The sequence below is a fragment of the Sinocyclocheilus rhinocerous genome, unplaced genomic scaffold (assembly GCF_001515625.1).
Source record: "Sinocyclocheilus rhinocerous isolate Xijiao unplaced genomic scaffold, SAMN03320098_v1.1 scaffold430, whole genome shotgun sequence".
NCBI lineage: Eukaryota > Metazoa > Chordata > Actinopteri > Cypriniformes > Cyprinidae > Sinocyclocheilus > Sinocyclocheilus rhinocerous.
Genome location: NW_015668442.1, coordinates 939,905 through 952,179, shown reverse-complemented (window position 1 = coordinate 952,179; position 12,275 = coordinate 939,905). Strand labels below are relative to the sequence as shown.

At 38.6% G+C, this 12,275-nt stretch overlaps 1 protein-coding gene across 1 annotated transcript in view; it reads right to left on the bottom strand.

Annotated features, from left to right (window-relative positions):
* The window catches only part of LOC107734019 (collagen alpha-1(XXII) chain-like), a 43,092-nt gene extending 38,342 nt beyond the window's left edge, over positions 1 to 4,750 (bottom strand). Inside the window, exons 1-2 of the mRNA XM_016545875.1 lie at positions 4,636 to 4,750; positions 3,794 to 4,360 (exon numbers count right to left, since the gene is read on the bottom strand). Coding sequence (XP_016401361.1) covers positions 3,794 to 4,360; positions 4,636 to 4,726 — 658 coding nt within the window. The 5' untranslated portion in view covers positions 4,727 to 4,750. The remainder of the gene's footprint in view (positions 1 to 3,793; positions 4,361 to 4,635) is intronic.
* Positions 4,751 to 12,275: the final 7,525 nt, after the last annotated feature.

Genomic DNA, 12,275 nt, shown 5'->3' with positions numbered 1-12,275 from the left:
TAGGTTGCTAACTAATTACTACTAGTTCTTAGTCATGCCAGAAAACTAAACTAGTTGGTAGGCTATTAGAGTTAGCTGTAGAAGCAAAGTTAATGGTGTAGCCTACATTCAGACTGTGAGTGGAACTCGCGATTTATGAATGAATCATTTAGAATGGCTGTATCAGTGGATTCATTGAAGTGATCTGACTCAAATGATTCACAATTGAACTGTGCATTTAACCTCATAGTTTATTGGGGACTGACCCCACAATTAGCATGCTGCTAAATGACAAGTAACTAACAAATTGTGGTCATACATAACGGGTTGATTTTGAGACACCCATTTCCTTTGCCTGGTGAAATGAGAAAGCAATCTAAAGCCAGGAGTGCGTCATTGTTTAAATGAGTGATTTCTAACTGAACTCTATCAAGGGCAACTTCTTCAGCTGTGGCATAAAGGCTGTAATTTAGAGAGTGGCCATGATACTAAAATGATGGACTGAGCAGAACTTAGCCTTCAGATTGCTGCATTTCCACATTGTTTTTCCAAAGACTTTTTCATTTATTTTCTTGTTTGTCCCTTGCTTATTTCTTAAAGCACTTTATATCGTGATTGGATCACATAAAAATCATAGAGATGCTAAGGATAATCAGTTGGTAAAATGACTTTATCTGAATATAAATCATGTTGCACCTGCAAAGTGTTTCCAGATGCTGTTAGTTAATGATGTAATGAATGCAAACGCACAGGACAATTTGCACTATTTCATGTTAAGATTTTAGTCAGTTTATAAAAGATTATTTTAAAAGATCAGACATTATTCATGCTTAAAAGGGCCCAACTGGCAACGCCTGATCAATGAAATCAACAATTAATCACCTTGACATTTCAGGCTGGAGAATGATGCAACATTTTAGAAAGTGCTGTGTCATATAGAGGACTTTGTAAAACTATTACCAACTGTATATTTGCGCTAACTTAAAGTACTCAAATAACCAGTAAGAAAACAAAACACTCTAGCAACCACATAGCAACACATTTAAAACCATTCAGAATGCCAGTATCGGCAACTGAAACACCTCACATCCAAGTTTTCTTGGATGCACTAGGCATACAGAAACAATCCCATTTCATTATTGTGTCCAACACAAAATATTCATATTCGTGGATAGCATAACTGAATCCTCCAGGCAAGTATGCGAGCTATCCTCAGAGACACAAGAAGGGAAAGGGCTTAATAAAATTTTTTCTCTCCTGTTTGAAATGCCCATTAAGTTAATCAAAACCAGATTTAGGATGCTAAAGCAAACATGAGGAAATTAGCACACCCAACACTATTACAGTGCACTGCTGTTCTGTTTAGCAGCGTCCCACCACTGATTACAGATCTGGCATGCTGTGGCCATGGGTGGACCACCGACATGAACCAAAGCCCAGATACACTAAGTGATGAAACTACCCAGTCAAACACACACTTTTCATTCATTTCAAGTATGATAAAAAATGGCCCAGTGAAAGAACAATAAGGACTTTAATGCAAATGTTTGTATTATAGCATTATTTTTATGATATTTTGTCATTACTGTAACATCCTGGTCAAAAACTATTTATTTATTTAAAAAATTCAAATTTTGTACAAAAACTTACAATTTAAATGGATAAAAATAAAATGTATTTGAATCATGTATGCCAAGCCAATAATAATAATAAGAGAAAAATTAATCCCATCCCAAGTTAGAAACAATGCATTATGGGTAATCATTTAAAAAAAAATTTAATGATACTAATTGCGCTCCTTAAAGAGGCAATGATTTTGATCTTTTCACATAAAACAAATTAAAGCCAAAGATTAAAAAGTAAAAACAGTACTGTGGAGCCCTGTTCCACTTGAAACATTAGGACTGTAATTTTCATGGCAAAAAATAACTTGGACCTTAGAGATGCCATGTTTTCTAGCCACCAGTGTTCTTAGACGCCAATGCTAGTGCCAAATGATCTTGGTTATAACAGAACTGGACCTGATATGCAGTTTCAGCCTTTCTAAATGCTTGAAGGATAATCCCTGATGGGACAACAAAGTCCATAGCTGGCAGTGAGATCGTCAAGTTGATCTGCACACTGAGTCATGTATGTGGTTAGAGCCATTCAGAAGAGGGCTTTTGGTTGGAATCAGGGCAGGGTCAAGGTTTGGGTTTACAATGAATCAGTTTATCTCTTTCTCTTTTATCTCACCATCACCCTGCCAAGTCAAAGTGGTTCCCTATCTTCTCACAAGATTGTCTGACCTAAATAAGGCATCGGAAAAGGCTTGTGTTACAACCTCTTCAAATACCAATGATTGTTTAAAGAGTGTGCTTTCAACAAAATGTGTCATGTTTTAATACTAATTTTACCACACAAGAGTTTTTGGATAGCTTTAGTGCTACTACGGACTCAGATTTCCACTTCAAACTAAAGAGCTCCAGGTGTCGTCGTTCTCCCACTCTCACTAATTTTAGTGAGGAATGTCAAGTCTGGTGTGCTAAGCATCCATCAGCACTAAAAACATACTATGCGTACACATAATTTCCATTTGGACGATCAATACAGGCCACATACCTCAACGGTTTGGGTTTATGTATTTTTGAATCTATATTCATAGTTTTAATGCAAGCTTGTTGTTTGTAATGGCCTCCAAAGACTATCCCACATGTACTTTAGGTTATCTTTGCCTGCGGAGCAGATGTGATCTGGAAAAGCACTTGAGCTCTCTTGTACTTACTACACCTCTTTACTCAGAGCTCACCGAGACAAGAAACCACAAAAATGTCCGGGCCAAAGAGCTTCCAGTTCCTGTCCAACAAGTCTTGTATGGCACAGAACAGACCTTCTTGTGAATGGAAATGTGTGCCAACAAAAGCAGATTAAATGACTGATGTTTTTAGTTAACTGTCAAGTCAATTACATGTTATGTCAACTCCCACCTATATCTGACTGTGTAACGGAAGTCCTCTCTAAAGTTTTTTTATTGGCATCTACAGTTCAGTCAAGAACAGGCAGGGTGACCAGTCCTGCTCCTGGAGGGCCAAGTTTAACGCCAACACACTTGCCTGGACGTTTCTAGCAAGTCTGAAGACCTTGATTAGCTGGTTCAGTTGTGTTTAATTAGGGTTGGAGTTAAACTCTGCAGGTCAGTGACCCTCCAGGAACAGGTTTGGACACCCCTGATCAAGAACCTTTCTACTGCACAAAAGTTAAATTGTAGTGGAAAAAGTTTCTTTAGATTATCAAAATGTTATTCACACTAATAAATGGTTCTTTTAAGAACTGTTCACTTAAAGGTTCTTTGGAGAACCCAAAATAGTTCTTCCCAGGCAGGATGGGCAACTTTGGCCCACTTTCCTGAAGAGCCTAACTCTAGCTGTAATAAAACACACCTGAACCAGGTAATCAAAGTCTTCAGGTTTACAAGAAAGCTATAGGCAGGTGAGTTTGATCAGGGTTGGAGCTAAAATGGATCTTGAGGACCAGAATTTTCCAGGCTTGTTCTATGGCAGGGGTCTCCAATCCTGGTACTTGAAGGCCAACGTCTTGCAGAGTTTAGCTTCAACCAGCTCCAACACACTTGCCCGGAAGTTTCTAGTGAGTCTGAAGACCTTAGCTGGTTCAGGTGTGTTCTATTAAGGCTGGAGCTAAACTCTGCAGGTCAGTGGCTCTCCAGGAACAGGTTTGGACACCTGTTCAATTGCATTGCTGTGAAAACCCCTTTTTGGAACCTTTATTTTATTTTTAAGAATGTACATGGTGCAAAATCAAACTCATCAATACTCACTCTCGCAGAGTCTCCTCCTCAACCTGCCCCTGATCTTGTCAATGGCGTCAAAGTCCGTCACATGGAACATATGAGCACTTTTGGGTTCTGCCGCAATCTCCTCCAGCTCCTCTCTCAGTGCTTCCCCAATCCCTACGGCGAACAACCTGATACCAGCAGCCGCTGCTGCAATTGATGGTTCTAAAACAAAATCCTGACTCCTGCCATCCGTTAGTAAGATTGCCACTTTTTGAATGCCCTTACTGGCAGGCCTCGCCCCTGCCCTTTCTGTGAAGATGTTGTTGGTAGTAAAGCTGATGGCATCTCCAGTTTTGGTGTTCCCACCCAGGTAGCGGATGTTCCCAGCAGCACGCTTGACCTCTCCGAGGGTTTTGTACCTGCCCAGGTTGAATTCGGTGGTAGGACGGTCGCTGTAACGAACCACAGCTACACGCGTCTTCTCCGCACCTACGTCAAAAGATTCCACCAGGTTTGCCACCCACTGCCGGATCTTCTCAAAGTTGTCCTTGCCCACACTGGAAGAGGTGTCCAAAATGAATACCAGATCATAGTGGACGTTCTTGCAACCTGGGACAAAGGACATGAAATTTTACAGACTGTGTGTATACAGTTTAGCCACAGATTTATGAGGTTTGTGTTTCCGCCATGGTCCGGTTGGATAATACATGGGCTGAATTTTGCAAAGAACTCGAAGCTACTAGTATGTCAGGTTCAAAACCTCAGTCTGCACACATTACAACAGACTCACTGAAAGTCAAAATTAGAACCACCAAGCTAAAGTTAAACAGATATGTGGTTAGGGGTCATGAAAACTGTATATTTAGGCTAGGATGTGACCTCACCTGCCCTTTGTCCTTCAACACCGCCTCCGTACAGAGTCAGAGCCAGTATGGTTAGGACCAAAGAGATCCTGAGCCCAAATCGAAACTTCATCTCCTTCTCCGCTGTTGTTTGCTGATATTCCCGCTAAGGTGCGATGATCATCAACTTGTTGCTCCTGTGGAGACATGAGAACAAATGTGAGGTGATCAGTCATTTGGACTCTGAACTGAGTTACATTGAACGATTGCAAACAGAAGTGGAGTGTATGATTCATGTTAGCTCTGCACTGACTGATGTACTGCCAGTGCAGCCCATTAATCCTGATTTGTACTTTCCAAGTTGCCATTTTAGTTTGAGCTGACAACAAGATGAGCCATGCTCATAAAAACAGTATGTAAGTGAATGCAGGGCTATTTACCATTATAAGCTTTAGACTAAATCATTGTTTTTCATGACCTTTAAACACACCACTCTCCACAATACTTTAAATAATATAAAATCACTTTTTTTTTTTTATATACTACAATCTTAAATAAATATATCAATATAATAAATAAATTAAGATTTTTTTAACATAAAAACAAACAAAAAATAATACATTAATTATACATTTCTACTCATTTTAATGATTATAATTTTATATAATTATATGTATAATTTTATATAATTATATCATATAATTTTAATCTTATTTTTGGTATGAAGTGTGACCTATGTATGTTTCCATGAGATTCATCCTTCATCCATATGTGTGATGGAGACCTCTGGAAATGTAGTGCATGGTGAAGAAATAATGCTTGTTTTCTGTTAGACATATACATTAGCAAAAGTTCTAGCATGCACGTGATATGTATTTAATATGTATTTAGGAAAAATGCATAATATTATAAATAACACATCATGAAATGCAGGTCTCCATCAGCAAACCAGAGTAACAGAAAGAAAAATCTGAGAAAGTTTTACGTCCAAGCGTAATTCATTCCCCCATTCACTTAACTATACATTCCACCACTGGTGACTAAGCACACTCCTCTGGCTAAGCTGAACTGATGTTTCGGTGTAAATAGGGTGTTCTTCTGATTTAGTGGTGTATAGTACGCCCCAGGGAGCACACTATCATCAGGGACCGAGGGAGCAACTTTGGGAAGCACTGAATTATGGTTTGCAGAGCCTTGATGATGTGGCATCTCATCCTCACAGGCAGTTTCATCTAAGCTGTCTAACTTTCAGGTGAATAAAATTAACATTCTTTTTGCAAAACCTTCATCAAGGACAATAGAGCGAACTGGTACTCTGATGCCTTGTAAAAATTGATTCAGTTAGTGAGTTAAAAGTCCTCCTCGTGTCTTTCCAGTACTAGTTGATGCATTTAGAAATGAAAAACTGCCCATTTTTGAATCTGTCAGGCCAATAGGAAAACAGTCCTGTTCTTCGTGAACTGCCGGCCTGACGCCTCCTTTCACACAATTCAGTGTCTTTTCTTTGTTGCTTTCAATAACTCATTCCTCTCCCTCCTTTTTTCATGAAGGTTTGCATTATCATCATATGACCCAGAAAGCCTTGCTTGCTCATTGCTTTTGGTCTTAGAAGCCCACAGTATCTCTCAGCACGATGAGCTCTTTGAACCCTCTGACCAGAGCAGGTCTTCTTATGTTTCTTTGATGCTGTGAAAGTATCCCGCATTCATTTAACTACTGTCCCAAAGTATAACCAGAGCATTTATATATTTGCAGTAAACAACATTTATGTTTTGTGGAAAGAAACAGTCACCCATAACCTCCTTTCATTCAGATGTGGTATACCAGCTGATATATGGACATCAAATTTCAGAGTTGCAAAGGCTTCTGTTTTCTTACAGTCAGTTCAGAAGTCCAAAGTATTAAAGGGCACATTGTTTTACCAGCCCTCTGGTTAAGTTATTAGCCTAAATTTGCTTGCTGCTTTCTAAAACTAATAGACCCACACTTGGTTAAAAAGAGATGAAAATAACAAAATTATTTTCATAACTAAAATGAAATGTTTGTAGGAGTGAACACCCATTTCTGTTTTTAGCCCTTCTGTTCACTGCTACAAATGTTGGTTAAAACACATTTTAGAGTACACGTTATATGGTCAATGTCCAGAAAGAACCTGGGGTTAAAGGCCTGGGTAAACTTGTTTTTCCACGTTCCACTCCGTCTCGCGCTCATTTGTGTCTGCACAGCTTTCAAAGTATACTCAAATGCGAATGAGCACAGATAGATGAGTTTGACACATGCACAACACAGTTGCTTTTTTATACTCTTCCAGAAGCAATTATATTCTAACCTAGTCCATGAAGACACAAAAATTAGGCTGAATGTGTAAAGTGGGCACGGACATCCACGGACCTTTAGGCACAAAGGTCATGGTCACATACAGCCGTCTGTTTACCAGCCCTAAAGTCTAAAAATAAAGGCTCTTAATAGGCATCTATGGCTCCATGATGAAACTTTAACATCCATGGAACCTTTCCATAACCCCAAAAGGTTCTTTATTGTGGAAAAAGGTTCTTTCTCTTTGGGTTATTAAAATGTTCTTCAATCTTCAGTCTTTAACTAATCTGTGATCATTTGGTTACCAGCCCTTTGAACTACCATCTTTTATTTACCTGCCTGACAACCTACAATTATTTACTTTACCAGTCCTACAACCTTTGGATTACCAGTCCCACGGCCTATAACCTTTCGATTACCAGCTCCAAAACATATTGTTTATCTTCCCTGCAGCCTACAATCATTTGGTTACCAGGCCTATTACCTGATTTCTATTCAGTGACCACCTTACAACATTTTAGTTACTAGGAATACAGAATAACATACTGTATTTGGTTTACCTGCTCTATTACTGGTTTCCAGCTTTATGACCTGCATTCTTTTCATCGGCCAATTTACAACTTTTAGTTACTAGATGTACAGTATAACATACTATTGTTCTGGTTTACCAGCTCTATAACCTACAATATTTTGGTCACCAGCTGACCTGCATTCTCTTCATCAGCGAACTTACAACTTTTAGTTACTAGATATACGGTATAACATACAGTACTGTTTTTGTTTTACCATCTCAATAACTTATAGTCGTTTGGTTACCAGCTCTATAACCTGCTTTTCTTCAACCACCTTTTAGTTATTAGATGTACAGTATAATATACTATTTTTTATTTATCAGCTCTATAGCCTACAATATTTTGGTCACCAACCCAACTGACTGACCTACTTACCGCTGTCATTTCATTATTGATCAATTTGCAATTTTCACAACCATCAAAAGTCAGTTTTTAAAAAATTTTGTCATTTCCAGGTACATTTCTAGTTTTGAGTCTCTGAAACCTTTCAGTGCATCTATCTCCACTAACACTCCGGCTAAACTCCAAATCTCTGCTGAACGACCAGCATGGGAGCAACCTGCAGATGAATAAACCAGAAAGCTTCACTCTTCCCCTTCTGAAATGTAAAAACCAGTTTTTCGTTTTTCTAAAGTTCTCCAAAAAAGTGGAAGAACAAAGAAAGCACTAGTTGAAGACCAGACTGAGCTATCAAGACATGATGGATAAATATTCTAGCATAAAATATCAACAATTAAACACTATAACAGAGACATGTGTACTGATGGGATATGCATGATAAAGCTCACTCTTACCTGTGATGTCAATTCGTGGGAACAAGAAGATCTTCTTCAACCTCCTCTTGAAACACACCTCACAGACACCTGAAGTATCAAAGCAGCATCCTCCTTGAAATAAAGCTCCAGGTAAGGTCACACACAGGTGTGATGACACACACATACAGTAATCCTGCAGTGAGGAGCAGAGTGTTGTGGAGTCTGCTCTCCTCTGCTGGGAGGTGGGAGGGATGAGGAACTGTTCCTGTAAGTGTTGGGTTTCAGTGGGGACGAGATGGCTGCCCTGCCCTGCTCATGCACATAAAATAGGGCTCTGACAGACTGCGCCAATTATAGAGCAACTTTCCGGGATATTTTCGTCACTTTCTTTCTCTTCGTCTTTCTTTTTCTCTCACTCCCGTTCCTTCACTCTCTCCCTCTTGTCTCCATGGCTTTAGTCTTTCCAGGCCAGGCTGAGCCGACCACAGGTTGCCAATGGGGCTGGTAGGTGACTGCTAGCCACAACATTTGTGTTCACTATATGAAGTGGTGTGTCAAATGACTGAATAAACAATTTTCTGTTTTGCAAAGTTGAAAAATTAAGATAATATGTGTACATGCTCCAGGGTTGTGAAACATTCAGAATTAAAGAATTGGCCTTAATTGTTTCAGAAGAATTTCATACTGGTTTGGAACAACATGAGGCCAAGTAAATGATGACAATTGTCATTAAAGGGGTGAACTATCCCTTTAACTATTTTAGTTTTTCAGTTGTTGTTTTTTTTTCACTTGATTTAAACCCCACATTTACAAAAGAACAAACACACAATTACAAACATCCATTCTGGTTTAAGAGGGGAAAAAACATTTTTAAGACAGAATAGTCTAAGCAGAAGTCATAATTGAATTCAAACATTGCAGCCATATAACCCTGCAGCCCAAGACTGGTTGCCTACTGAAGCTAAGCAGGGTTGAGCCTGGTCAGTACCTGGATGGGAGACCTCCTGGGAAAACTAGGTTGCTGCTGGAAGAGGTGTTAGTGAGGCCAGCAGAGGGTGCTCACCCTGTGGTCTGTGTGGGTCCTAACGTCCCAGTGTAGTGATGGGGACACTATACTGTCAAAAAGCACCGTCTTTCAGATGAGACGTTAAACCGAGGTCCTGACTTTTTGTGTACACCCCTACACTTTTTCACTTTGAAAAAGTGTAGGGGTGTAACCCTGGCATCCTGGCCAAATTCGCCCATTGGTCTCTGACCATCTTGGCCTCCTATCTATCCCCATATCTACTGATTGGCTTCATCGCTCTGTCTCTCCACCAGTAAGCTGGTGTGTGGTGGGCGTTCTAGTGCAATATGGCTGCCGTCGTATCATCCAGGTGGATGCTGCACACTGGTGGTGGTTGAGCAGATTCCCCCCTTCTATGTAAAGCACTTTGAGTGCCCAGAAAAGCGCTATATAAATGTAAGGAATTATTATTATTAATATTATTATTATTATTATTATTAAACATTCCAAAACCTGTACTGGGTTTAAGATATCCAGTCCAATAACTAAATTAAAATGCAAATTAGAAAACATTTACTGTACCTGGTTCAAGACACCCAAAACCATGGATGGATGGATGGATACAGACAGACAGATATAAAGAAAGAATGACAGATGCATGGATGTATACAATCGATAGAATAACAGACAGACAGCTACATAGAATGATAGAACGTCAGGTGGATGGATGGATGGATGGATACAGTAAATAGAAGGACAGACAGACAGACAGATAGATAGAACGATAGAACGACAGGTGGATGGATGGCTGGATGGATGGATACAGCAGATAGAAAGACAGACAGACTGACAGATAGAAAGAATGATAGAATGACAGGTGGATGGATGGATGGATGTATGGATACAGTAGACAGAACAATAGACAGACAGATTGATAGACAGAACAATAGAACGACAGATGGATGGATGGATGGATGGTTGGATAGATACAGTAGACAGAACAATAGACAGACAGATTGATAGACAGAACAATAGAACGACAGATGGATGGATGGATGGATGGATGGATGGATGGATACAGTAGACAGAACAATAGACAGACAGATTGATAGACAGAACAATGGACAGATGGACAAACAGACAGACAAATTAAATATTAGGAAACTAAATAGAAGGAAACTTACTCCAGAATGTGTGTCCTTGTTCAAATTGTACTAATCTCTTTAAACACAAGAATTAACTAAATGTCAAAGTATTAGTGGAGTTAATCTCTCAGAGTAAACTCAATTAAAAATAACTTTTCCTACCTTAAAAGATTATTGTGTTAACTACACTGAGCTCATGTCAGCATGCAGGACTTCTCTGTTTTTTTTTTTTTTTTTAAGTTTTAGTTTTTCCTGTCTGACCGTCTTGTTCTTTGAGGCTGAACATGCCAGATATCCTGTGTTGCATGGTGTGTCTCTGAAGACCCTTGCTTTCTCTCTTTCCATCTTCCTCCTGTCTTACTTTTCAAGTCTCATCTGGATGTCTCACCGCAGAGTACTTTCACAGACATCGGACACACATGAAATCTCACAAACACGCACTTTCCAAACTCCCTAAATCCCATCTTTATGCTCAGTAAAACATATCAACAACCGAGTCACACAGCAAGAAACATCAGACAATAAAATCATGCAGGAAAGTAACTGCTTCGTCTCGTTGAAAGGAAACAAGATCTATTTCCATCCTCTACCTTTGTAAGGGATCTCACTGGAGGTCACACTAACTTTAGCACAGGGCAAAGTCCAGCAGAGGACAACTGATGGGTCGGCACAGATGCAGATCTACAAGAGTGACCAAGGAGGTGAAGTGCTTGGAGCTCAAAAGGGGAGACATGTAAGAATATAAAGGTCATTCAGATATGAAGATTTCATTATGGAAATATTAAATTACAGCTTACAAAAGAATTGTGGAAAGAAGGCTTTTGCATTTGTTGCCTGTTACTTTAACATACAACAAAAAATTAGTAACTGTAGTGTCTCTATATCAGGGGTCAACAATGGTGTTCTTGTTTGATTAGATAGATAGATAGATAGATAGATAGAAAGTGGTTTAATAAACAGTAATCCATATCTCTATCCCATGGTTTAATAAACAGTGATCCATATCTCTATCCCATAATCCATGACCAAAAATCACCAGCTAGTGTTTTTTTAGGGTGGCATTTTTAGTAATTTTGGTCTCCAAAGAGAAGAGCGATTTATTTACATCTTAAACTTTGAATGTGTCAGACACAGCAACATTTCATTGATTTATGTAAAAAAGGAAAAGAAACAGTGATCTTTTACATTTTTATTGGCTGCCGTGAACAGTATTGACCAATTCTGTGCTTAGCCTGTCAATGTGGACATTCTATTTGTATCTAGTTTGCAACAACAAAAACATTTCTATTATTGTAGCATTGTAGCTAGAACATTACTAGACTTTATAATCCGTCTCACTGGAACTAATTGTGTATAATGATTAAGCTCCATCTTTCTCTTTGCTAAAATATATTTATCATAAATTATACTAATATTTTAAGGCAAGATACCACAGGTGAATAGGGTAACTAACAGTTATAATCACCGCTCCCCAGTTAATTAATCACAGTACTTAAAGAAATTACATTTTGTACAACAACTTTTCTGAAATTATGCGTTTAAATATGTAAATGGGGCATTATTTAATTAAAAATGCACTAATAAGCATACATTTCCATAACCAAAATCTGAACATTCTGGCTCAGTGCATTAGAATTTTTTTTTTCCTTAAAGAGATGTACTGTAATTTAAATCTACAGTCACAAATAAATAAACTGAATACATAAAATAAACACTTAATTGTGTATTTTGGACGTTTTCTTAACACTAGTTTATAAGAAGATAAGGTTTTATTTAGTTAGTTAGTTAGTTAGTTAGTTAGTAGTGTAACATTTTTTATGTAAATGTCCTGATTCCCCTGTCTGGGTTTATTTTATTATAATCAGAACATAATCCCTTAGGCCTATAT